The sequence below is a fragment of the Serinus canaria genome, chromosome 4 (assembly GCF_022539315.1).
Source record: "Serinus canaria isolate serCan28SL12 chromosome 4, serCan2020, whole genome shotgun sequence".
NCBI classification, from domain to species: domain Eukaryota; kingdom Metazoa; phylum Chordata; class Aves; order Passeriformes; family Fringillidae; genus Serinus; species Serinus canaria.
In genome coordinates, this window is record NC_066317.1 from 48,942,527 (window position 1) to 48,970,448 (window position 27,922).

The 27,922-nt window shown below is 37.1% G+C and overlaps 1 protein-coding gene across 3 annotated transcripts; it reads left to right on the plus strand.

Annotated features, from left to right (window-relative positions):
- Positions 1–73: 73 nt before the first annotated feature.
- TMEM156 (transmembrane protein 156) lies at positions 74–27,767 on the plus strand. Of its 3 annotated transcripts, XR_007777457.1 has the most exons (8): positions 74–199; positions 4,481–4,762; positions 6,012–6,260; positions 8,019–8,126; positions 10,771–10,878; positions 11,765–11,877; positions 16,120–16,220; positions 24,026–27,767. XR_007777457.1 is itself a non-coding variant. In XM_018925679.3 (7 exons), the coding sequence occupies exons 1-6, from the start codon at positions 100–102 to the stop codon at positions 16,215–16,217; spliced, it is 945 nt and encodes a 314-aa protein (XP_018781224.2). In that variant the 5' UTR covers positions 74–99; the 3' UTR covers positions 16,218–16,220; positions 24,026–27,767. The 3 variants fall into 3 exon arrangements, 2 of the variants coding, with proteins under 2 accessions (XP_018781224.2, XP_018781227.2); XM_018925679.3 differs by lacking the exon at positions 11,765–11,877; XM_018925682.3 differs by lacking the exon at positions 11,765–11,877 and having other exon boundaries at positions 10,774–10,878.
- The last annotated feature ends 155 nt before the right edge of the window (positions 27,768–27,922 follow it).

The following is a 27,922-nucleotide window of genomic DNA, read 5'->3' on the forward strand; positions in this document are numbered from 1 at the left end:
AATGAATAGGTGTTATTTTGCATAATGTCTGCACTAAGTTAAAAGCTAAACCAGGAAGGAAGTTGCCATCACTATGCTAGATGGGAGTGCTTTGGTGACATGTGCTTGCTTTTGAGAAAACCAGTAGTCTTCAGATTAGGACTAGGAATAATTATCGTGTTTATTTTGTGTTTACCTGAATTTTTCAAAATCCATGAAGGTGAGTGATCAGCTTTTAAAATAACCTTTTATTTATTCTGAAGTCTGCAATTGAAAAGTTGGCACATGCTTTCCTAAAAGCAATGGTTAGGATGCTGCACACATGCGGAGTTTGCAAAGGATATAGACTCTTTTTGTTAGGTATTTTACCAACAGAGTTAATTATATGTGGTAATTTGAAATGAGTTTGTAATTCATTTACATACACTGCAAAATTTTTGGTAACTATTTCCATGTTTGTAATCAACTTTTTGGAAGTTTTTATACTTAAATGCTATAAAACTTTCTACAATTACTATCTGGCAATTAGGTGCTGTCTGTGGCAGAGATATGCAGTGGTAACCTGACAAAAAGTAGAGCAGAATGGATGTAACTGAGTAAAGCAAATCTTGTAGCATAAATGCCAAATACTTCTTTGTGATCCTAGAGGCTGATACTGAATTTAGGATAAACGCAAACTATGCATGTGTACAAGTTACTTTTTTAAAACTGCATGAGTAAATTAAAATAGGTTTGTCACATCCATTCCTAAGAAAGCTTTTGAATAAATAAGTATTGTAATAAAAAGCATCCCTTTTACAAAGAGTGTCTTCTCAGGCATCATAATTTCTTTATGAAGCATATAATTTTCTGAAATAATTTAGTATCAAAATATCCAGATTAATTTACTTATTTATCTTTTCATTAACCATAAAGAATGGACATATCAGTAATTAGAATATAATGTATAGATTTTTATAGTTTATAAATGAACAAACTTGGTAAGCTGTCAAAAGTTTTGAATATCATGACTTTTATAATTCAGTTTAAGATGTTGAGATGTTGGAATAACTAATGTTTTACCTCCATGCAGAAGTAAACAAAGTATTTGTAGCACAGATTATCCAAATAAACAATTACAGGACTATTACCAGAAGGAAACATTAACTTTAGTGTCAAACATCAAAGAATAATTACATCTTTCCATGATAATTTTTCCAGATTGCTCTTATTGGCCATGCTTTAGGCTGCAATAGTGTGATCATTGCAATTCTGTCTTAATCACAGCATGTCTAAAGTAAGATTGTGAAGTATATGTGCGGAACAGAATTATAGTTGGAGCAACACAGATTTATATTTGGAAAAATAGAATTATTGCTGCATTTTGGATGTTTTAAAAACTAAATTACTATGTAACAGACTGTCTAATGATGTCTGAATTACATTAGAAAGTAAATATGTTGAACAATTTATTCAAAATCTCTAAGGATTTTGGGTCTGTGGTTCATCAAAAACCTTCTGTTGAAAACTGGTTTTATGTCAGATTTTGTGACAAATCTAAAATGTACAGAATTTTCTGTAAATGTTTCAAATTTCTAGTTATACCATGAGACTTCAGCAGACAGAGCTGTTGGAAATCTTTGAGATGTGAAATATAATCACTGTCTCTTCCTCTGCGAGTTCCTAAATGAATGGCAAAAAGCTCCTAATTCCTGGATATCTTATCCCAGGGGAAGTTCCAGCATTTACTTTCATTATGGAGAGAGAAGAATAAAATTGGAAATTTATCATTAAACAAAAATTTAGGGTCAAATCAATTTGCAAAAAAAAAAAAAAAAAAGAAAAAAAGCCTTTAATTTTTTTTCAACAGAATACAGTTCAGCATTACCCGAAGTGAAATGTTTCCTTTCTGTTTGTAAAGCAACCCACTTGTCGGTTACAAGTCATTGAACCTTTAAATTACACTGATTTAGAGTAGGAGGTTATCCTTTTGGGGTCTGATGCTTTCAATCCCAGTCCTATCCCTTGGGTCCTGCTACTTGATGGAGTGTATCTCCTTTAATCTATCAGTTGTGTATTCCCCAGCTCGTACCGTAGGTCTTATATCTCTACAGTATTATGTGGCAACTCCAGCTTCCATAAGGAAGTGATAAAAAATGCAACTGTACACACTGCTGCTCTCACTCAAAACAGAATACTGCAGATCAAATGAAAGAGAGTCAAACCCATGCAAAGAGAAATATTTGCAATTTTTCTTAATGGGAAGCAAGTTTTTTATAAATTTTGATCTTCCCTGTGAATTTTAATCCATTTTAATGGATTTGGATTTTATATGAAAAACCACCCTGTAAACAGAGGTTTTATAGAAGAATTTAATAATTACAGAACTTCTTAACATTAAGCATGTGGTTGCAGGTCTTTGAATATAAAACAGTTCCCTAGAGTTGCTTTGCATGATTTCATCTCAGCAATTCTTTTTTACTATTCAGGCTGCCTGTGTTCAGATTTCACAAAACCCTTTCCAAATTTCTAGTGATGTTTACATTTGGGAGGATGCTTCCCAGTCCTGCAGTAAGGAGCAAGGAGTATGGTATGGCTCTCTGTCTGCCATGTAATCCACTGGGAAAGTGTAGTGTTGTTGCAGCCCTTCAAGTGTTCAACAAGTTATATCCCTCCTTAGAAAGGCCACAGTCCTGTGATGTGGGGAAAAAGAAGTCTGTTTATGCTAGATTGTTATTTCATTAGCTTTCTTAGTAGAGACATTTCAAGAGGATGGGAAGCACCCTCCCTAACTCAACAACATTCACACCTTTTCCGCTCAGATAATGGGCCTTTTACACACCTACAATGTGTCTCACAGGCAGCTCTGGAATCTGTTTGGCCATTTGTGAAGTTCAAAATGTTTGCAGTGCTCAACATAGATGTCTGTCACAGACCAGTCAGCAGCTTCCCAAGTCCATGTACAGATTTCTTGGTGAAAAGGATATGTTAGGGAATTATGATTAGTTGCCTTTAAAAGCTGTAACAGTGGTTTTAGACTGGTAGCCCAGATGCCATGGCTTGTCAAGAGAGCAGAGTAAGCATTCAGTTTTTGCTCCTGGCTCATCTCCACAAACAAGTTCTACACAAAATGCCTCTTTCAGGTGGAAGAGTTTGATCTCAGGAGCCTGCTCCATGACCTGTTGTGTGGGTCAGATTGTATGCACTTCAAGGAAAAATATGTGTCTTGCCTCAAGGAAAGATCAAGCCCTAAATTTTGTCTGATATTCTTCCTTTTTATATCAAAATGAACTTTTTGTTGCCTGTGTGTTTTACATTTCAGTTTATTATGTTTTATAAGGAGTTCATGACTCTCAGATGCAGTGTTAGTAAAGGGAATATAATTGACTTTGATATTGGAGTTTGGATTTTATTTCTGTATCCTGCCTGGAATCCCTTATTGAATCATTTCTGAGGTCAACCTGCTGCTCTGTGAGCACAGGTGGCTGAGTGCAGCTGAGCAGTGAAGCAACTAAAGGATATATTTTCCTCTCTATACATAAGAATTTATGATCACATTGCTCCAGTTGCTCATAATGGGAGTTAGATACAAAATTGTCCCTTTATAGAGATGCAAGGGTACTACTAGAATGGGAAACATAGCTATAAAACTGTAGGTTAGTGCAGCATCAGCTCTGGGAAGTGGTTATTCATAAATACATATTTCATGTTGGGGTCACACAAATTTTTTTATTCTTGTGTTTTTGTATCTAAAAAAGTACTTCAAAGTTACTGAAAAAGTGGTTCAAAGTTAACACAAGTAAAAATTTGCATGATAAAGCTCTACTGTAACATAGAAGACAAATCACACTCATTTATAACTATGCGTTTTTGCTGCTTGCCAGAACTGCAGTAATGTACTCTAGCTATGGTACTTTAATACTGAAATTTGACTATGAATACCAAACCCAAAGGTTGTAATTAAAATCCATGTTTGTTGACTGAATATAAGAGAATGTGAAGGGTGTCGCTGGAGGATTCACAGCATTTCTGTGTATTTTCACTTTGCGGCTTCAATGTCATTTGGAAAGAAAGCTTTCATTCTGATTATAGCTACTTTACAACATAAATGCATTGGTGTGTTGCAACTGCGCTGTTCCAGGGCTGAGTTCCCTCTCTAAACAGGTTTTCTCTTCTTTTGAAGAAGCATAAATGTGCTTTCTCTTTTTTTGAGGAACAGTCAAATGGGAGCAGCTTTGAAACAGGAATGTGACTAGATAACATCAGAAATTCCAGTTACCATTGCAAGAGTTTTAATACAATTCAGCAAATAAAATCCATCATCTAGGTTGTGGGAAGACTCTGTGCTTGCTGTCTCTTACATATGATGCATTTAACATACTGTCATCACCCTCAAGAAAAAAGAAAAAAGTGCATTCATCACAAGATGGTTGGAATATCCACTACATGATGCTTCTAAGCACATACTTGTCCATGTGTCCTGTATGACTGTCTGACTAATGTAGCACTCTTTCTTTTACAGCTAACACTATAATGGTGTCCTGCATGGATACCTGTTCATCAAGTAACACCACTTTTTCACTTTGTACTTTTAACTATTCTTACAAAAGATCAGTGCAACAAAGAAGAGAAACCCAGACTATTTTGCTGAAGGTCATTATAAATAATTCCAATTTCCAAAATATTCCATGTATTTGCCAGTCGTCCTGGAGGGAACGACAGTCCCACCCTAAGCAGACAGAGTGTGAGTCCAAGAGGGATGTGAATGTTGATCATCAAGGATCTGGGTCAATTGCTAAAAAAAGTAAGTAGGATAAGAGAAATACTTTATTTTGAAGTAGCTAATTACAAAATAAAAGACAAGTTTTTATTTGGTACTTAGAAGAAAATTATATGCTTCTTCTTCTCTGTGGTCTTTGCAAGTCTATGAACAATAGCTGATTTTAGCTTTTTTTTTTTCATGGCTAGAAAATGCTGATTTTGTGCCAGATTCTCAGTGGCATTTATTCCTGGCTGTCAGTGAAACATGTTGATAGCTAGTACTTTCTAAAGTACTTAATTTATTTCTAAGGAGTTGTACTTTCTGACAATTTTTTAAGCTGAATTTGCTTTTAAATGTCATGATGGAACTCCACACGTAGATTGCTGGCATTATGAAGATAGGCTGTATCTGAAGAACTAATTCAGTAGGTAACTATTCCGATGGCAACTGTGGAAGAAATTACCATTTTTATGTTTGTAGTCTACATTATCCTCAACTGTGTAGTATCAGAAATGGCCTTACATGTTTTATAGAAAGCAGCACTGACTAAGGAATGGCACAGCAATACAGAGGAGAGATAGCAACCCACATCTTTTCAGAGCAGTAGCAGCCCATTTCTTCTTTACAAATATCTGGAAATCTTTGGAGAAGAGGATACCTCTTTCTAATGTCAGCAACAGAGGCAATAGGCCAAGTCCTGAATATATGAAATTCAGTTATTTTCCAACTGTGTATTTTCCTCATTACAAAACAGCTGTCTTAACAAGCATGAAAAATAAAAGCTTATATATGGACAACCTCTGTTCTCAGTTACACCTGTACAACTAAGACTTTTGACAATATCTCATCTGTTTCTTGTAAACACAGCAAAAGTCTCTCTTATTGTGTGATTTGAAGTGAAGCAAGGACCTCCTGCAACTGATAGCAGATAGAAAGTGTGTGCATTTCAAATCTCTATCATCATGTGGCTTCTTCCTGGGTTCTGTCCTTCTCATAGTCTGATTTTTGCCTGTTGCCTTTGACAACTGACAATAACAACAATAACAAAAAAGTGATAGTAACACCAAAAAGAGTTATACTTTGCAGGGAAAATGTATAAGATGACCAATGCTCTTTAGATCTATTCAGAGTAACTTTACACAGAATACATTTATCCATCCTTTTCATAGTCAGTGATGTAGAAACCTTTATGTTTTTGCAAATGAAACAGAGAATTCACTGTACTTTTTGAGAGTTGTCTCTTAATCTACCATTTGTATAACAGTTTTGTTTTAATTTTTATTTCCAAAAGCAAAAGGCTCGCTTGAAGTGAAAACAGAAAATGTTACTTATTTTTATAAATATTTCAATTTCACTACGGTTTCCAAGAAAGAAGTGGAGCATAATACGAACTACCTGATGGAAATCCACATCAACAAGTCTATAGTCGGAGGACAAAATGCAGCCAACGAACAACTAAATCATTCTTGTCTCTTGGCAATGATGGAAGACCAAAATGACTGTATAAATATTTCACTGCAACTGAAGTCTTATGTGGAATGTAAGTTACAAAGGTGATTCAGAATGGAAATCAAACTAGAAGCAACATAATCTTGCAAAAAAATCTCAAGTAGGTAGTTGTCTGCTTCCTGCAGCCATTTGAAATTATTTAAATATTTCACAATATTTAAAGAAGAAAATACAATTTTGAACAGCCCTTATTAAAAAGCAATCGATAGTAGACAACTGATGATTTTTATAGTGATTTAAAGAAGGTTCAGCTGTGCCTTTTTTTTATTTCCTGAGAAGAAATACAGCAAAGTAAAGATCTGTACATTGTTTCTTGCTTAGCAGCAACAGACTCACACATTGCATGTGACAAAACCTGGAAATATAATTTTCCCTTTCCTGATAAAGGCATAACCCTGTTGTCTTGGAGGTAAATTAAAAAATCTCTGTTAACTAAGGTGATGAAAGAACCAGGAGAGAGGCTGGACCATTCTAATGTTGTACTGCAATAGCCTACTATATAGCTTCACTGCAGTATGCTTAAAAGATAAATCTTCAGCTAAACTAAGCTTAGTTTTCCCAGAGGACAACCTTCAGCTTTTTATATTTCTCTTTGTGCTGCAAGAGTTTTTTGTCTGATTTCCTGACCATGGTCAGGGCTTCCATTTTGTCTGTCTATAACACTTGTCATTTGGAAATTGCCGAATTATTGTATTCACTTGGTTTTGCATGGAAAATGTATTTTATGCTGTACCTTTGCTGGAAAAAAATATTTTTTTTTAGAGTTGGATTAATGTATGTTAAATAAGTCCGGGGAAAATCCTAGAGAAGAAAGGGCAGCTTAGGATTGGTTTGGTTTTTTGTTTGTTTGTATTTTTTTAATAGGTGTGTCTAGCCATGAGAGGAGCGTATTTTGTAACTTGCCCTGCTAACCTGTGGCAATACTGTGAGCTAACCATCCTTTGTTAATACTGATTTACCTGGGTAGCAGTAATCTCATACTAGCAATGAAAATTAACAATATGTCTTTTTTTCTCTTTACTTCAAAACAGCTAAAGAGGTGCTCAGGGCTTTTACTAAGCAAGGCTGATAATCAGGTCATTACAAGCCACTACAAGATGGGGTAGAGTGCTCTGTTTAAAAGGAGCCTAGGTTACTGTATAAAATATATTTTTAGTTCTAAATTACCAGGAATGAACCATGGGGTCATTGGCATTTGCCTCACAAGCTCTTGATGGAGAAGATACAAGGGAAGTTGAAGTCTAATTATACTGTTCTAAGTCAGGGGAAGGAAAACAGTAGTTTGGCTACAGTCTATAATTTGGTTTAATTTGGTTTTTTATGAGTTATAGTAACATAGCTGGTTTATTTGACAGTGCTGAAGTACGCATTAACATGCAGCTGCCAAAGATGTTTGAAAGGCCATTCAAACAACCAGAGGGGAAAGTTCTCCAGTTCTCCACATCACTTCTTTGTTGTATACAGTCCTGACTTGTACTAGTTATTGAACTAAATCCCTGTGGAATGTGGGTGCATTTCTGCAGCAGTTGTTGTCTGAAAGAGCAGCCTACCTCCTGTATCCAGTCCCATGTGATTCTTTCTCAAGGCAGCTTTAAAGGAATTCCCCAGAGGGCTCCTGTTGATGGCATTTCCTCACTTTTTTATAAGAAAAATTTCTATATGTAGAATCTTGTGTTTTTATCTGTAAGGATAAACACAATCCATAAACCTACCAAGATGGAATGTTCTGCTTTTCTCTGCTGCCAGTGATTTGCTGCTTAATTTTCTCTCTTGTACATTTTATGGACAGATCCAATGTGTATGACGAAGATCACTTGGCTCACTATGATTCCAGTAGTTTTTGTATTTACTGTTTTAGTCGTCATCTACAAAATAGTCCAAGAAAATAAACGGAACTGTAAGTAACAAAAAGCTAATCTGCATGAATCTAAATTTCTATGCAAGTAAGAATATATTAATTTATAATAACAAAACTGTTGATTATTACTGTAGCTCAGACACTGATATTTTGTCAAATGGTGAAAGCTTCTTAGAGACTGATTGAAGTAGAGAGAACTATGAGAGACTGAGAGAACTTGCTATTAGTTCAGAGATAGAAACAATTGTTTCTAGAATATTCTTTCAGCCATGACAGGCTCTTCTCTTGGGATACAGGCAGAAATCAGATTTACAGTATTTTCTCTAGCAATGTACAATGAATAAAACAATAATAAAATGGAGGAGTACCCTGAGCTTGAGATCTTTGAGCAATCAAGATAAAGTCTTCTACACAAAAACAGTGCTGAAAATTGACCGCTTATCAACTGCTGGTCCTTGTTTCTCTTCCCAAGTCAGAGGTAGGTGATACCAGGAGCACATTACCTTTCATCACTGTGAAAATAATAATACTTAAGCTTTTACCTGAGGGAATAACTCTCAGGTGCTTTTCACAGCAGTTTCCAGAGACGTTCTGCTTGTGTCAGCCCTGAGTGGGCAGAATGCCTCCAGACAACCAGAATTTAGTTGCTATTGCCAGGCAGGTGTGCATTCCCCTGTAGCTCAGAGGTGCTGAAAGGAGACCCTGGTCACAGGGGTAGTAAGCCAAATAATAAGCCTTATCCATTCCCCTGGTCATCCTTACTGCATGCACATATAATTTTGCAATGAAGGAGCAATACAAGTCTAGCTTTACTCATAACTGAACAGAAGGAAGAGTAGTGCCCACACACAAAATGTTTCTGTGATTTTATGTGTAATGTAAATACTTTATGCATATATCTTTAATGACTAAGCAAAATAATTGCTTGAGATGTCAAATTTGTACCCTCCCCACCTCAATGAAAGGAGATCCCTACCAGATTAAGTTGCTTAAAATACATGATATTTTACCCATTGCTAGAACCAATTTCTGAGACAGATTTCCTGTATATAAAATCCCACAAAGTGTAAATTATGACTTTATAAGTGGGCTATTAAGTGCTCTAATTTAAAGGACTTTTATTTGTAATTTGAAAACTACTTATAAATGTCATGTCTCTGATTTTCTATGCTTTGAGTCATAACATTCTATTTTTAATGTAGAACTGTAAGTAGTGATGATTAATGATTTATTACCTTTATTCTTAAACATCATTTTTTATTAAATTCAAGTTTTCAGAATCATTGTGAACTCAATCAGGGAGGAAGAGATGCCCTTCTGAGGCTTCTAATAACTTACTAGCTTCAAGGATACTTTTTATGCTAATTGAGGAAAAGTGGGTTTATGAGTTAAATTTATAACATTATAACCAACCATCATTATGTTACTGATAAAAAGACAAGTGCATAAAAATAAAACTTAAGGTTTATGTGTATATATTAAGATGCCACCTTTCATTACATTGCATTTTCAGTGGTGCTCAAGAAATAGAGCAGAACTATTAGCTATGTTTCCAAACCAGCTGTTATGAATTTTTCCAGCCATAATTCAGTTAGTATTTTTTTTTCAGTATTTTTTCCAGTTAGTATTTTTTCTCATCATTTTTGAGCACCACTGAAAGCTGTTAAGAAGCTTGGAATTACTCATTTCCTCTTGCAACTTTGCAAGATACTCTGCTAGGTAGACTCTGAGACTCTTTGAATCATTAAGCTATTTTCATGACTGCATAAAATAAAATATCCAAATAAACTTGGTGGAGGTTACAATTGATCCATGACAAAGGCCCTAAACTGGAAATTAATTGTTTTGCCTTTTCCCTTCTGCCCTTGTCTCACAAACACTTCCAGAGCTTCCTTTGACATTATCTTTTACAGTGTATGCTTGGGGCTTTAGTGCTTTAGATCTCCACTGGCTAGTCATAAAAAAATCAATGACCTAAATAATTTTAACTTATTTAATTTCTTGGTGTTCTCAAAGGAAAATGATAAAAATAAATTCTGTTACATAGAATTGGAGTGAGCCTATCACCAGAAGCTGGCTGAGCCCTGGACTGCAGTCACCGCTGAACAGGGCTAACCACAACAGCTGCACAACTGTCTGCAATAAGCCCACTGAGAGCACAGCATTTAGAGAGCAGCAGAAGGATGGAAAGACTGAGAGTTTATGAACTGAGTGCTGAGAAACAGCCAAAGGTGCCCAGACAAAGCTCTAGCTTTGTCAGGGGTGTGGAGCTTGCTCTCAGACTGTGCTTTCCAAGATGAACACCCCACACTAGGAAGGAATCTTGTGTCAGCTTCCTAGGTTGCCGATACACTCCATCCTTGATTCTCCACTGTCAGCAGTGAGAGTCCAAACCTGTACTGAAATATGTACTTTTCTTGATATCCTTTCAAAATTTGTTCAAGGTACACAGTTTAAAAAAGGCAAGGAATAATTTGAAAGAGACAAACATGAATGAAATTTGTACAAAATTTCATTCAGGAAAATACAAATCATCTATCCCTTGGTTTTCCTCATCACCTTATTTCAACACCTTCCTGATTTTTTGAACACTTTCCAAGGTGTTCTACAGTTTAATAATAAGGGGCTTACAAGCTTTCCTTCTAATCAGGGCTGATGCTAACATAGGACATTTTGTTTAAAGCAGATTATAAACAAAGAGTAGCAACATCAGTTTCTACTGTTCGAAGAAGAAGGACTTCCAGACATGCAAGAAGAACTGTATCTGCTACTAACATTCATCCTTTTCCTGGTAAGAATGTAAAAGTAAAACAAAATTTAACAAATCTTGAGGCATGAGGAGGTCAAGAAAGACCTTTTAAGACTTTCCTGTCAAGAGATGCTTCAGGATTGTTTCAGAGTTACCTTGGTCCTACACAAATTTGATCTGGCTTATGTTAAAGAACCATTTTTTTGTTTTAAAGAAATAAATCTGACAGCAAAACTATAAGAAGACATATATATAATGTAGGCATTCTTCTCCCAGTCTTCCCAGTGTGTTGTGTTAATGATTTTGAACTTTTTAATTTTTGTTCATATTGTGTGCCAGTTTTGAGGTTTGTCACCTGAGTGCTTTGTGTGTGTATGAAAAGTATACAGAGATGTACACCTGTGTATGTATGCTCTATGTGTTTGTGACTCTTGATAAAATTTGCTACCAAAGCATGGAATGAATGGCTGCAGCAGGACTCAAAAAATGGTTTTGCTGGCACTTCAAAACCTATTTCTAGGGTCAAATTCCCACAAAATGCAATTTTTGAGTCTCAGGTAAAAAATTGTGGTCTTTGGAGAGTGTAGTATGCTTACCACAGATAAAGTAAATGACATGGCTAAACTCAAAGTTTGGATTCTAGAAAACTGGATTTGGCATCAAATATCTGTGTAAGTGCCAATTACCAGGTGTTGCTGTGAATGTTACTGACATAGCTCAAAGAGTGAAATGTTTTAATAAATTTCATGGATTCTGGTTTTGTGAAGGGAGCTATATCTTTAAAAAGATTAACATGAGCATACAGAATAATAGCTCTGAATGGCAAAATAATCTCCCTTCAAAACAAGAAAAATAGAAAGCCAGCAAATTAAAAAAATGGTTTTAAATATGACTTAAGGCTTAAGTGCTTTGCTTTTTGTCTTGTTAGTTCTTCGGGAGTAAGAGGAGACTCAATAATTTATGTCTACAACTCAGTATTTCATGGCATTTCAATTTTACCTAGAAAAGAGTGAATAGCTTCTTGTCTGTCTGAACTCCCCTGTGAGTACAATTTATCCTTCTTGCTCTTAAAGCACTGGCTACCTCTGAGATATATTTATGAGCTCATTATTTTCATTCTGCAGGAAAGGAATTACTTTTATGACATCTATTGTCTTGAGTAGCTTCACTAATATCATACCTGTTTAATCACATGTTCAGAATGGCATCTTTAATGTTGTATATCCAAGGCATTTTTGATGGTGGGGTCTCATGGAAATTCAAATCTGATTTTACTAGATTTTATTGGAGAGAATAGGAATCCCTTATTGGTCTGTCATTCTCACTTTTAAGTGCCTCTCACTACAATCTATCCATGTAATCCAGATAGCATGAACTGCTATAATGGGGTTTATTTTAAAATAAAATTCCTTGGTTTCACACTCCATAATTTCAGTCAATCCAACCAATTTCATAGTTTATACCAATATAATTTAAAATACAATCAAATCCATATGAAGAGTTTATTCTTTCCACAGTAGCTAAGCTTAGGATTTGTTACCATGATAATGGATTATAAATAGCTACAGATGACTTTGTTGATAGCCCTTGACAATATTTTCCCTATAATTAGAGCATAGCTTGCAATCTTGAAAGAAACCATTGAGATCCACTGAAGACAATATAATCACCCTGGAAACACAGTAATGAGTACTTGAGAGGATGTGACAGTAAATCTTATAGATGAAAAGATGGATAAATACTCCTAAAAGGTTATTTGAAGTAAAGAAATTATAAGAGAAGAAAAAGAGGAAAGCCTCTACTTTGAGAATGGCAGTGAATTCTTAGGAGGCTTAGTAAATGATTGGCTAATGTCACTGTAGTCCCACAAAAAAGTAATTTACAGCATGGATGGTAGTTTTGTTAATTGCCTTATATCTATGAATCATTGTCAGTAAGTCCAGTAACCAGAGCAAAGGGGGGAAATGTACAGAATATTCTCTGGGGAAGGATTAAATTTACAATCTTCCAAATTCACAGTACTGCAAAGGATTAAGCACACATAGTGAGGAGAGCGGAGCTTAACAGCATTCTGGTCATAAATGTTGACTAAATGTTGTCTGGGTTAAAAAAGAATGCGCTAGACCATGGGTTGGACAAAGCACATTTTCTAGACTTCGGAGCTGGCCCTGCCATTGCATTTATGTATAGTAACTGTGCCTTGAATGGTATGAACTGACAAAAAAGAGTTTCCCTTAAATGCATCCACAAGACAAGGAAAAGAAGAGAGGGTACTTTTTTTTAGTGCAAGAAGTAAGTATTCTTTAAGTGTCAGATCTGTATTTCCAGACATGAAGCATTTTCAGCAAATAGAACTTGATAGTAATAACACATGGAAAAGAATCCATTGAAGCCACTTCCTTGCTTTGTGTTTACTACAGAGAATTTTAGTGAGATTCCCACTAGGGAATTTCATTGCAAGAATTTCTTTGAAGAGCTTTCTTAAATTGAAGAAGCAGTAGAAGAGGTTTTAGAACAGCTTAATAAATTAATAATGGCAATTAGGAGGACTAGAATGTATTCCCCACAGAGTTTTAAAAGAACTCAGATAGAAACTGCTGAATTGCCATTTGCAGCTTACTGCCTAAATCAGTTTCCAATGCAGATAAAAGGAAGAAAGTTATACTTACCCTGCTGTTATTCCTCTCCTTAGCCAATTTTCCCTAAACCACTTTGGTATCTCTTCCATTGCTAGTTACTGACTAAGTGTAGTTATTCTCGTGTAGCTGTATCCTAAAAATAAGGTAATCCTGGGCACATGGCACAAAATTACTTGTTGGGAGCAGGCCAGTGTGCATGAACTGTATGCGACATTATTAAAAAAATAAAAAAAAAGCAAGAAGAAGCTGCAGAGGAATGAGATTGCATAAATCAGGGCATTTAATAACTAAGTTGAATCTGCCTAGTAGGGTCTGGAAGATTCAATAACATAATTAGATGCGTTACACTTAAGTGGGAATTTGTACTAGTGGAATCTTATCACCATAAACTCCCATTCAGACTTAATTTTCCTAGAGTAAGAACAACATTCCTTGTTTATTTTGATTCTATTTTGAATGTGTTAGATAAGATGTGTTAGAAAAAAAGGCTTGTTCTCATTCCTGTGCTAGAACTGGACAATGCAGACAGGGAATCATATTGTTAAAATCATCATTTAGTGCTCTCCAGTCTGTGTGAGCATCCTTAGTTCAGTGTAGAACAATATATTGTTCTACGTTGCTCAAAAAGCAGTATTCATTTTCAGTGATATTCCATTGGCTCATGGAGTCACAGTTTGGTTTATTGCATTTTAGGATACAAATACAAGACTCCCTGACTCAATTGTCTGGCTCACAGTAATGCAAAGTTAATTCTGATGGATGGTAGTTTTATAACTCATCCTGAAAGAAGAGCATTGCAGGGTCACAGTGACAACCAGGATTCAGAGAATAAAACCTCAGGCTTCCTGGCCTGCAGTTGTTTCCTGGACTGTTTAGGGTTTGTGACATCCATACTATTTGATACAAGTGAGCTTGACAGCTGTAATTTTCACAGAAAAAACAACAAGACAAATTCCCTCTTGTTTGAATTCCTTTATTGTTTTCTGTGCTATCCTATTAAAATAATAGTTTCTTTCCCACAAGATTAGAGGAAATAGGGGAAATTCTGCCATATCTCTGATGTGTTGCTATAGCTTCAGGTTAGTTGACATGTTGGAAACAGAAGCCAATGCTGGCTCAGCAGTGTCAGGGCTGGCATCCCAGTGAGTCAGAATTACTCCTTGTATTCTACAATACGTTTTCTCTTTAGCAAAGAGAACAGGCAAGACACATCTTCTACAGCAGCAAATAGATGCAAAGACAAGAAAGAAAAATTTGTTTAATCTTGGCTAGCTGAAGCATCACCTATTTGGTGGTCCCTCTCAGTTCCTGACATAGCTGAATAATTATCTTTCCCTCTGCAACTTACATGAATTATGTTGGCAAAAGCAAAGCTTCTCATAGTATTCAATATTCAACATAGACTTAAATGTTTCTGAAATGCAACATAACCAAGAAAATTGTGAAGCCTTATTACAACTTCGGAGCTTTTAAAAAATTTTGTCAGATAAAAAAGAAAGATAAAATCTATAGGATGCAGGTAACTTTAGGCAGTTTTTTGTAGCCCCTGTATGCTTTCCATAGAGCACTGATGCACAAAGGACCTTTTCTCTGCTCAGTTTGCATGCATGCAGAACACTGTTACACACAGGCACTGAAGGAGATATCAGCCTATATTCCCATTCTCTCCAGATTCATGTCATTCATCCTAAGGGTCAAACAAGATCCATTGTTATTTTTTTAAAAGCTTTTTTATTTTTTTACTTTGCTTTTCATATTCAGCTGCTTGAGTGCCAAGATCTGAACTGTACATTTTAATTGCATTTGTAAAGAGAAAAGCCCAAATGATGTAGTCAGTGGAGAATCAACATAGCTAGATATAAGTGGCACAGTTTATCCTCTTGTTGTTAGCTCAGTGGAAACCCATTTGTAGGTTTACAGAAGTAATGGATAGTCAGGGACAGGATGGACCTGGAGTCAAAATATTATTTGTGCTCTACAGCAGTTCTTTGAAAAATGCATTGGATAAACAACTCTGTGTGCATTTGCCTGACAGTGCTATCTCTGCATTTCCTTATCAGTATTCCACTGAGATACTGTATCAGGATCTGTGTGCTAAAGGCATCACGTCACCCCTTCCTGCTTCTGAGGTGTATGCTGTCACCTTTGTTGACAACTGGGTGTAACCCAGTAGCTCTCCCTATGTGTATGACAAATGAGCTGAGGCCGCACCCCATGTGCCTATGGCAGTCTCTGCTGCCCTTATGTGAAAATGAGTCAGGAATTTCACACTCTAAATTTCCATTGTTTCTGCTTAACTGGCCAAATTTAGGGCTTTGTATTTTGGGGGACATTTACATAACCTCAAAATTGCATGCTTTTGGATTTTCACTACAATTTATTCACAAATTTATTTCACACAAATTTATTTGCCTACCTTGAAGCTGCTTCCCAGATCGATGTAGAATCAGCACATTGTAGTCCTACTAGTATTAAAAGCAAGTTAAATACCAAACATGGTTAGTACTTTCAGTACTGTCCATCTCCATCTTGTGTTTAGATAGGTCTCAATTATTTTTCAAACTTGCAAATGCAAGTCCAACACTCTGCAGATACATTTGCTGTTTATATTAATATGGATAAAAATTATTTTAACTTTCAATAGTGAAAACCAGCAAACAACAGGTACCACTTCCTGCACAGACCACAAAGTTACTGCCTGTAATTCCTGAACAAGAGCATTGTCACGTGGATCAACTGTAGAAGGTAAGTAAACATCTTACAACCCTGATTATTCTGGTTTGCCTCATATATTTAGAATTAATAGTGTGGATATCTGAACAAAATAAATTATTACTTCTTCTAGCCAATGAATAAGATAAAAACTGGATAATGTGTTTTGTGAGAGCTAGGTGGCATGGAAAGAGAATCAGTTTTACTTCTGCTACCAAAAGTGATCTATAATCATATGTGTTAGCCTAATAAACACTGTGTGTCCCTGCAGACCTTGGTGCAAATTCTGACACCTTTTCTCTGGTGCAAAATATTGTGTCCTAGACTTTAGCAGTGTGCTGACATTTGTTTCTACGAGGGCAAAGGAAAAGAGCAATTTGCAAATGATCTCTGAAGAAATTCCATATTTGAAATAAATAGCCTCTTTATGAAATTCCTCAAGCAAAAGAAATTGATTGCTCTGTTGTTCTTACAGCAGTCAGAAGGAATGACAAGAAACCGGTTTCTGTTCAGAACTAAAACTAATCTCCCTAAACTCTCAACTTTCTGCAGTCACTGTGCTGCAGTAATTGTTTGAGGAATTCCATATGTAAGGAACCAAATCTTCATAGAAATGTGCAGTAAGAGATATCTCTTCCTGAAAATACTTGTCTAGAAAAAATAGATGCTACTTGAATAAGTAATGCAGACTAATATTTCAAGTGCATAGACCAGGTGATGGCTACTTGCATGCATGATATTATTGTGTATGGTGGTTTTTCTACATTAAAGGCTTAAGGAGTTCCTTCTTTTATATTTCTATTTAAATTGGATGGAGTTTTATTAGAAACTCAATATAATGTCATGCTATCTTTTTATAGTGTTAAAAAAAATTTATGTACTGAAGAGCAGTTTGATTTTTGTGCTTCATATGGAACCATGAAGATGAAATTGCACATTGAGAACAGAGCTAAATAAAAAATTTTGAACAGCTTTGCTGACAGAAGATGAGGTAATTCCATAGTAAATTAATAACAGAGCTAGATAATTTTTTGGTGTTTGAATGAGACTAGCTGGGTTATAGGATAGTATATTATAGTTATTAAAAATACTGACCCCTGTTTAAGTGATTGTCATCCATAGATCTTGTGAAGACTTATAAAGATGAGAAGTTGTTATTGTTACTATTTTAAAAATTAGGCTGTCAGGAGACACAAAGAGCTGACATGACTTGGGAACTCCATGATATAACTGAGAGCAGTTCCCAGATCATCTGAGTTCAGCAATTTGCCATTTGGACTCAGTTTCTGACTGAGCAGGTGCTTTCCAGGCCCCATTAGCCTTTCTGCAGGGCAGCTTCCTCCTTTTCTGCAGGGATTCCTCCCAGACACTTCAGTGCTACACCATTTATCTTTCTGGTCTCTGTCGACTCTCTCTCATATCCATGTCTGCCAGGTACCTGCCCAACTTAATTGTTTTTTTTTACTCTTGGCTTAAAAATAAGACATTTCTAAGGTTGAAATAGGATGTACTGCTAAGCAGGAGCTCACCTGTCTTCAGTGCCTTTGCTTATACAGCATTATGGCTGATCATTAGCATGCTTTGTTAATTCTGTTCTTCTTCCAGGATGTTGCATTCACCTAAAATTCATCTTTTAGAAGCAGGCAGGAAAAGTCATGGCTCATTCCCATACAAATTTGACTTTTGTGTTGCTAGAGGTGGGAGTTACTGTTAGGGTGACCTTTTTCTTTTATTACCTTAACTGTTAGGAACTAAAGGATAGAAAGAAGAGATGGAAAAGATAGCTTTTCAGATTTTTGGTTGCTCTGTGAGACAATATATGAGACTAATTATATGGGCTTAATTGTTTCCTTTCCTTAATCTCTGTGTGAAGGACTGAAAGAAAAAGACTAGGTATCTTGAGAAAGCCCAAAAGCCTTGTTCAGTGCTGTACAGAAGCAGGCTTGCTTTTCCAGATCTTCCTCTCAGAGGGACAGCTGGCAGTGAGGTGAAATCCAGATATGATATGTGGGAATAATGCTGAATACATTGTAAATTGTAATGTTACATGACATTTTGTGGAAATATTATTAAATAATCTAGCTGCAGAAACTTCGATCTAGAGCTTGCCTTTCATCATGTTTTTTTAATACATTTCTTAAAGGAATACTCTCAGAGCTAAATACTCTGTGAAAATGATAAAATGCACTTTCTGCTTTAGTTTTGCTTTACTTCCTGCAAAAACCCCCTTCTTCTCACTTCATCTGATAAGGTCAGATCCACGTCATTACTGCTTGTGTCTGTGGCTGCCTCAGTTCCAGGAAAGCTTGCTAGCTTGTGGTGACTGAGGCTGGGGAAGGAAACTGTGATCTGCTTTTAGCACGAGTGCTGGGTTTGTCTCTGTGAAGTCTCTAGAATGTGAAGTCTCTAGAATGCTGCTAAAGACTCGTTCGCTCAATGGGGAGAAGCTGTGTTACAAGTGCTACACATTAAAGCTAAATACTGAGGCTGGGAAAATGCAAAAATAATCAAATTCACAGAATTGCCAAAGACAGCTCTAGACTACATCAGCTTGAAGAAATGTGGGTTTTTCTCTGAAGCAGGAGATGGGGTGGAGATGAGAAGTATGTACCAGGGAGCTTCTTGATCAAACCCATCATCTTTGTACCACTGACAGCTGCTCCCCTGAAGAGTGTGCATTTCAGACCACTGATACAAGAGCCTCAAATAAGGAAGGGTTCTAGGCAGAGCTAGAAACCTGAGAGAGCTCCACTGGGGATACTGCTAACATCTACCCTTCCCTGCCTCAAACCTGGCTTCTGTCTGATTGGTAAGAGTTACTTCAATGCCTGCCCTGAATCAGACAGGCAAGATGAGTTATACTTTTCCTCCTCTTCAGCCAGCTGGAGCTGTACTCAGAGAAATCATTAACCACAGCACAGAGTGTTTGATTTCTCTGTCAGGAGACTACCTACACAGCAGCTGTGGTAGGTGTAACAGCAGTTGTGAGGAGGAGGAGGAGGAAATGTAAAAGCAAGGATAACTGATCACGATCATTACAGCTAATGAGCTGGAGAACCTGCTGATGGCCTCAGCAGTGGCCCTTAACACAACATATTGAAAGATGAAAGGCTGAAAAACATTGGTTTTAGCCATGAGAATGGTCAGGAGAGATCTATTTGCCTATTCTTTGCTTGCTGCTCCAGTCTGCAATAGTGAAGTATTGCTCTTACTGGTAGATTGAGAGAGATATCAATAATCAATTACACATTGTAATTTTCTACTGTTTTTCTTTTTATAACAAGAAAAAGACATTTCTTTCTATAAATGTATTTTTAAAGTCTTTAGATCTAAGGCAATACTGTTGATTATAAAAATGTAAATATATTGATAAACATATGACCATACATGTGTTGCCATGTTTATCAATATACTTGATCCAATTGTGTGGTCGATCTGTCTGTCTATCTATCTATCTATCTATCTATCTATCTATCTATCTATCTATCTATCTATCTATCTATCTATCTATCTATCTATCTCTATCTCTTCTGTGTGCACACAGAAATGCACCCAAATGCTTCGTTATTCACTATTGCACTGACAGCTAATTCATCCAATTAAAAATGTGCCAACTTCTGCACTTGTGCCTTTGCCAAAGGTGAATTTTTTCAGCATAGATCACTTAGTGTCTCTGTATTTTCAAGGTAACTATTACAACTACACTTGAGTACCAAAGGGAAGAATCCTCTGTTTCTGCCATCTTTCATTAAACTACCATATTAGCAACTGTCCTGGAAAACAATGAATGAGCCACATTCCTCAGGTGTTGAAACACACTTTACATATGTTGTGATTTAGGAATGGTGATTTCCTATTCAGTAGTCCCGCCTCCCCTCTCCTCCAATTGGAAGCACAAAAGGCAAAGATCATGGCTTGAGATATGAACAATTTAGTGGAAACTGCAATGAGATAAGAAAACAATAACAAAAGGTATAGGCAAGGAAAAAATTTACGAGGAAAGCCTGGGACAATACTGACTGGCTCTTCCCTACCACTTTTCTCCCTACTGGAAGGAACACCCTTCTCCTTGGAAGCAAGAGTCCTGTACCCCTTCTCCTAGCAATGGCCTGAGGTGGCATAGAATAATCTCCTAGCCATGCCCACACAGCTCCAGGCTCATCCCCTCACAGCTACTGCAAATTATTAACTCAGTCCTGGCCAGACCCCAGGACAATATATGACAGCTGTCAGTGCATTTCCTTAGTGCTGTGAGAAGATTGGGACTTCATTTCCCTAATTTTGTTTAGATTGGAAGCATGAACATTTTATTCAGGGTGTATATTTGCATTCAGGGCAAATATTTGCATTCAGAGGCAATGCAGTTCAGGTAAGAGCATGCCAGAATAAGGCTCTGGAGACACGACTTTTCTGTCTCTCCTAATGATACCTCCTTACTAATTTGCATGGTTGTTAGAAAGAACTTTTTATCCTCAGCTAAAAGACAGAGCTAGAAGAAAGAACTGTTTATCCTCAGCTAAAAGAAAGCTTTTAACAAAGCTTTACTTGCATCAACTGGTACTTAAACTTTAAGAACTCTACTTCCATAAACTATTATTTTCAGCAGCTGTAAAATGCTGTGTGATGTATATCTGATTTGAAAAACCATGAGGTCTAGCACTTCTGAATGTGCTTGATTCAATGGCAATTCCCTAAACAGTGGGGGCAAAGAATAATTGAAGTAAGAAATTAAAGTGGGCAAGTAAGAGCCAAATCACCATACCCATATGTAAGATGAAGGTATGTTGGAGCATTCAGAAATATGTTTTTGTTGATAGGTATCTGTGAAATCATTGTTGAGTAGGGAAGGTTTTGGCTAACCTTTCCCTTGGAGGCTAAAGAAGCCTGGCTCAAGGAGTGACTTTCTGTGTCCTGCCCTTGTGACAATCTGTCTTTCCCTGGGGTGGGGCCGTGTGGAGTCTGGGCCTCTCTCACACCAAAGCTGCACTTCAGTCTTAGAGTGGTTAGGGCAGAATAAAAGCCACATGTAGCATGAAGAGAAACTGTGAGCCCTCTCCTGCTGTACCACTGTCTTCTGCCTGCTTAAGGGGAAGCAGCACTGTATTCTCTGAATCAAAGGCAGCATTAATAGATTTCATGAATGGTTAGGGATAGAACAGTGTTCTGTTTGGGGAAATTAGGGACAGATAGACAACATCCTCACAGTTCTTGGATGAAGTGCTGCCATTTTATGAGGAAAGAAAGAAAAGAAAAACTCAGTGTCTTAAAGCCAACTGTTGTGGACTTTTTTTTCCTTGAAATTGCCCAGTGTTACGCTCTGAGTTGATGCTAGATCAAATTCACACAAACTGGTCACTATTACCCAGACATTTTATTTACTGCATCAATCTCTTTGACAAGGAATGCCTCAAGGACAAGATAAAAGAATCTTGGTATCCTGCATCACATTAATTCTTATAATAAAACTGGTAGACACATCAAAGACTGCATAAAACTAATGGAAGTTCCACATCAGCAACTGCCAATGATTTTTAGTCCACTGCCTTTTGCCATCTGTCTTTGTAAAGGGCTTTGAGATCCTTGAGCACCTAAGGTGTTGCATGTCTCTGTAGCTCTTTCTGAATGACAGTGTACCTGCACATAAATAAGTTAAATAAGTTGGTCTCCAGTGAATATAGAAGTGAAGGCAAACTCTTATCTTCAGATGAAATGCATTATGAAACTGGAACATAAGGTAGATGACAGGTAACTGGCAGGGACAACACATGGTGAATGGCTAAAAAGATGAAAACCTCTGTCAAAAAAATTGTAAAATAGAAGAATTTGATGGGTTCCTATCTTCTCTTACAATCTGAGAAGCATGTGGGCATGAAATCCCCTATGGGTGCAAGGGTTGGCACAAGAGATCAATAAGTGTATGAGAGGCTGTGTCTTATCCAGCAACATTCAGATTGTCATCACCATCATAGTTTTCTAATGAAACTCTCCCATATGAAATTAGAAATTTGATTGTACATATCCCAGTCTAATGCCAGGAAATTTCAGTGCAGGTATACCTAGGGTATTACCTGGGCTTTGGCTCATGCTGCTGCTGCCTTCCTGAAGAGGTCTTTAAATGCCATCATTGCTGAACTTAGTAACACAAACACAAAGTGTAACTAAAAATATCCTTTGCCTGTTTTCCTTATGTGATTGTGGCTTTACAAAAATGTTTTCATATTTAAAAGAATCTCTCTCTCATCTGTCTTCAAGCAAGGCACCCACACAAACAACAGAAGATAGGAATTATGCAGAGAAAACAGTGAAACTTATAAGACATTCTAGCAAAGGCATGTAAAGAGTGAGCTCAGGAGCGAGAGAAAGATTATAGTTAAGCTGCTTTCATGCAGGTATTTGGGAAGAACAGTAGGTGTGATTTTAAATTGCTGGGATCCTTCCAATTATCCTTTTGACAGTTTTTCTGAAAAGCATAATTTCAGTGCTCTGAAGTGATAGTACTGTTGTTAAAGTTATCATAAAATTTGGTGTGAAGCTGCTGAAGGGAGAAGTTCCTACTACTACTGACCTACTGGCTTTGAGGGTTGGCAATTTCTATAAGACTTCATTTTTTACACCATAAATCCTGTTGATAACTATGATTCTATGATTTCTGCCCTGGGGCAGCTTTAAATTGTTTTCAGAACTGTATGCACTCAATTAGGTATTTATTTTTTGAATATCATGAAAGGTAATTCCTCCTGTTTCTGCTTCCCTAAGAGATTCTAGTCTTAATTGCACATTAAAATGACAACTCCTCTCAGCACAGAAGAGCTCACAGAATCAGATTGCTGAGCACATTCCAGGGTACTTGGCACAATTACTGAGTCCTGCACTAAATTCATGCCAGGCTGTGTTTCTCTCCAAAAGAGACACTAAGGGTTTCCAAGGGAAGCACTCCTGCTTGCTGGCAGAACTGGACTATAAGGGGCACTGTGCAGGCTGTTTAAACCCCCTGCTCCATTAGCTGGCATCAATTTTTGATGCAGTCTATCCTGCCTACACTTGTCATTTTCTAGCTCACTTTGGCAGCTGCTGCCTCCAGTATGATTTCACAGCCAAGGAACACTTCTGAACCCAGTTCCTACCATGTAAAAGAAAATGTAGACAGATGTTGTAATCAGGCCTGCAGCTATGGGAACTATCAGAATGGGTGACAAGCTATATTTGCTTTTTCACTCAGTGTGCAAGTTAGAAGTACAGCAATCCTGCACTTCCACTCCACCTCCCTCTTATCTTCCCTCAGCATTTTATAGTTCCCTAAAAAGTAAGACAAGTTTGATTGGAATCTGTGAGCTCTGGGAGCTGCAATCCAAATTCACAAGTGTCATTGATGGTTAGTGAGAAGCAGTTCACTTGTGAATGTGGAAAAAGCTGCTTTCATTTCATTGTTTCCAAATTTGTCCTGCCATATAGCAGTATAGAATGGGAAATGCAGTTGGGCACAGAAGAGCACTTCAGCTAGGTGGATGTGGTGAATGTTTCTGGCTCTGCTCACCCTTCCATTGCCAGCTTCCCTGGAAATGGGCAAGGCCTGGTGTGCCTTGCTCAAATTCCTGTATCACACGCTTGTGGGGGAGATAGTAGCTCAGTAGTATCTGAGCCACTACTCAGCTGCCAGGTATCAGTCTCAGTCTTTCGCTCCAATCTGATGTGCATCATCTATTTTGTCTGCCTTTTAGTTACAATGTTGTTTTCTTTTGTAATAAAGAATTCATTATTGTGAAAGTCAAATTTATGACATTTGAGATAAATTAGAGAAGACTTACCATCCTCTTTTTTCCTTACACTATTTTCTTTAGTTTCAGGTATCACCTATGAAATACCAGCACTTCTAGATGAAAGAAGACACATCATATACCACAGAAGAAAGCATCCCCATTTCCAGCTTGGGGGGGCTATGTTATCCATCTTTTCATGGAGAATGAGAATTATGCATTTTAGTTGACAAGTTCCATTTTTTCCATCATAATTACTTTGTTTTGAGAAAATATGAACAAGCATGTGTTGCTGCATAAACACTTCAACAGCAGAGTATAGATTTCACATCTATTTTCTGTTCATTCAGGATTCATACTTAGTTATATGGTTGTGAGGTAATCTTTGTGATTATTACATCTTTTTATCAGGGCAGAAATTTATTTTTTATATTCCATAGGACAAGAAGTCTGTATAAAGCTAGGAATTATCCTCTACTTTCATGAAACGAGCACAATTTTCAACCTACCTAAAGTTCTAGATGACTAGGATGCCTAAAAGATTAAGTTTCCGGCTGTCGAGAAGGGTGGCCAAAGTATTACAGAAGGAAAGAATTCTGCAGCAAGCAAGTTAGTTTCTGCAGTAAACCAGGAAAACCATCATAATTTGTGCAATATCTTAGCAGATAAAGAAAAAAATGTGGAAAAATACTAATTTGATTTCAAATCACAAAATTGTTATTATAGATTTTTGATAACTCATTAAGCCATTAAATGGGTTTGTACTTTTTGAGAAATTGCATTTCCATCTTTTGTTCTAGCTTGGCTCATTAGCATTCCAACCCATTATCTCTTGGAACTTTTCCTCACTTTCATTTACTACTGCTCCTCTGAGTGCAGTGGAGCTGTTTGGACTGAGCAGGGTCCCAAACTCCTTTGGTGCTAACAAATGATTTGTGTGTACAGCTTAGCCATCAGTTACTAGGCAGAGACAGAAATTGCCAGGACTTCAGGCTCCCTTGTGCTAAATCCATCAGGATGAACAGATTGTAAACTGCCCATTGCAAACATGATAGGCAGCAATTTAGCATCCAGTAAATACTTCATTATCTCCATTGCTTACATTTATACAGCCTTTCCCTCCTGAAGCTTTCTGAAACTGAATTTTCCAGTCTACACTGAGCAGTTCAGATTTAATAGGAATAGTCGTGAATATTAGCTTTTGAATGATTTGAGGGCATATGGATTTTTTTTGTATTTTGTTGAATAAGTCTGAAACATTTGTTTATATTGTTTTTTGTTTTACCATCTTATTAAAAAATAAGAGAAAAATACTTTCTTGATTTGGGGGCTTTTTGTCGTTTGTTTGCGGTAATAACAAAGCTTCTCAGAAGCAGTTTTTCAGAAGTAGTGTTTTTAATAAGCTTTTCAGAAGAAGAATTTTTAATACAGTCTATAAAGTAAACATCTCACAATTTGCTTCTTGGTTGTTTTTTCTCCTTATTATAGAGAGCAACTTACAGACAAAGAGACATATTTGTCTCAATTCACTACAGAGTTGCTAAGGCCATTTCGGTTGGTGTTTAAATGCTTCAAGGATTCAAGCTATCTATCACTTTTCCCCTTCAGTTCTAGAGATCTTGATAGGGGCAGCCCTGCTTCTTGTGACCCCAACTTAATTTTCTTTCTCCTATAGTTTAATTCTATTATTATTCTTGCTGCCTGTAGCCTACCTCTTTTCCTTAGACAAAGAAACACTGATTTGCTATTTTATTACCCACAGTTATCCCACAGCTCTCCAAGTATTTGGTTTTACTACCCTGGAAGGTTCCATCTTCCAAGTTACCTTCAAGAACACCATAAACAAGAAAGCCCAAAAGGCTCTTTCAAGCTTTTCTTGTCTGCTGCATAAAGCTTACCTTGTCTTCTAACTATGATCCAAACTACAGGAAATAATGGAAGAATGGGGGGACATTGGTAAGGATGGCAACAAAAAATGTGATCCTGAAGTAATTCTGGTTGAGAAGTATTTCAGGTGGTTGCTGGTCCAACCTCCTTACACTTGAAGATGGACTGAAAACAACTGGTTTAGTCTTGCCATTTTCTCCTGTGGTTTGGTTTCTCTCCTCCCACATCCTTGTAACTCCTTGTCCTCATTTCTGGCTTTGTCAGAACTAAACACGTCAGGAGAGAAAGGATGTCCTGGTATAGCCTCTCAAGCACAAGATGATGGGCAGGAGGGAAGAGCCTCAGAAATCAGCAAGGGGAAAGAGACATGAAGGTGGAGAAGGGGTTCGTGTTTGAACAGAACTGGTGGGGAAGGTGGAGCTGATGGACGTGAGAGAACGTGCAAAATGGACATGGGACTGAATGGGCAAAGGGAACGGAGGGAAGGCAGAGACCATCTTAAATGCCAGCACCAGATAAGCTGCTGATATCAGAGACTGAGATCTCTTACTGTAAGATCTCAGTCTCTGAGATCTTACAGTAAGAGCAGGGCTGCATTTCCCCAAATCTGTTAAATGGGTTGAGGGGCTTCTTACGGCGTTTAAAAATTACTTGAATTACCTGGTGTTCTGGGTAGGTCCTCAAAAGGCTGTAATGGAAGGCTGTGAAGAGGAGATCAAAGTGGGGAGTTGCTAAGGGGTCCTTAGCAAACGTGTCCTCAGCGACTTTAGCAGGGCAGCCAATAGAGGGAGAATGAGCACTGTGGATCCACAGTGATCAAATTAACTTCTTCCTATTATTTTCTTTTTCCTATTTCCTTTCTATTCTTTCCTTTCAGTTCTTCCTCTTTTAATGTTCCACCTCTGACTACCTTTCAGTTCATGCAGATTTTCACTTTAAAAAGTGCATTATTCCTGTTCTGCTGAGTTAACCAGACGTCATCTCTCGTTTACTCTGAAAAATGCTGAAAAAATATTTTTACAGAGGCTTTTCTCTAATCCAACCTTGAAAATTGTTCTAATTTCCAGAGAGCACATTCTTTTGTTTTTTCTTTTGCAAATAATTTCTGTCTCCCATCTTTTTAATAGAGCTGAATTTTTGACATTTTATTTTAAATTTTTAATTCTAAAATGCACACTGTCATCAATATGAATGCTGAAGTAGGAGACAGCATGGAAAATATATAAGTTGCACAATAAAAGCAGCTTCAGCAACAAAGGTTGACCCGAGACAGAATAAAGTGTTTAAAGTCCAGAGGGCTTTCCAGTCCAGCTGTAAGAACTCCAAAGTAGGTCAGACTGGCTGATGGCAACTTGTTAAACCTTACTCTGAGATGGTTTTCAAAAGAACTCAGGAAAGTCCTTTTCCACGCTCCACATTCTTCTGAGACTAGCAGAAAGGATGGGGCTGTCATCTGAAATAGAACAGGAATGTCTCAAAGATAATCCTGTGAGCTGGGTGAATGTCTGTATGATGAAAACACTTCGGTGAATCAGAAAAAAGGAGGGGAAACCTGTATTTGTCATTCAAAACACTGTGGTGTTTCAGACCTCTTGAAACTGTTATGAATCCTGACTGATGAGTGACACTGGACATTACTGGTGACACACATCATTAAAAAGCATCCCAACTGGTAATGACTGTGATTTTGTATGATATGGCTGAGGCACATTTTGGAGGAAGATATTAAAGGCTTCAGTGGGTGATTTAAGCAGCATGATAAAAAGTGAAAGAGACAGTTCTTTTGTTCAGCTGTCTCTAGCAATGGAAGCTGCAGTGTAGGAGGAACTCATGGGGAAGAGATGTTTACACATGAATAGACTATACCCTAAAAAGCAGTAAACAACTTTCAGCTTGCTTTGGTTTGTTTACCCCCCAAAAAAAAAAAAAAAAGCCCAAACTCAAGACAAAAAGAAGTCAGTATCCTTAATACACAGTAAATTACTTCTTTAACAGTCTAATTCCAGCTCATTCTTCAGGGATGACCTGTAACTGTGGATCATCTGCAAGGTGTAGGCATGCAGACATTGTTTTAATTTCATCCTTACAAATTTT

What these genes read in the sequence shown, in the direction of transcription:
- TMEM156 (XM_018925679.3), top strand. Translation starts at nt 100, where the DNA reads ATGTGCTTGCTTTTGAGAAAACCAGTAGTCTTCAGATTAGGACTAGGA. An exon ending in ACTGAAGTCTTATGTGGAAT is followed by an intron (nt 6,261 to 8,018) that starts GTAAGTTACAAA and finishes TTTTATGGACAG; the next exon opens with ATCCAATGTGTATGACGAAG. An exon ending in CCAAGAAAATAAACGGAACT is followed by an intron (nt 8,127 to 10,770) that starts GTAAGTAACAAA and finishes TTTTGTTTAAAG; the next exon opens with CAGATTATAAACAAAGAGTA.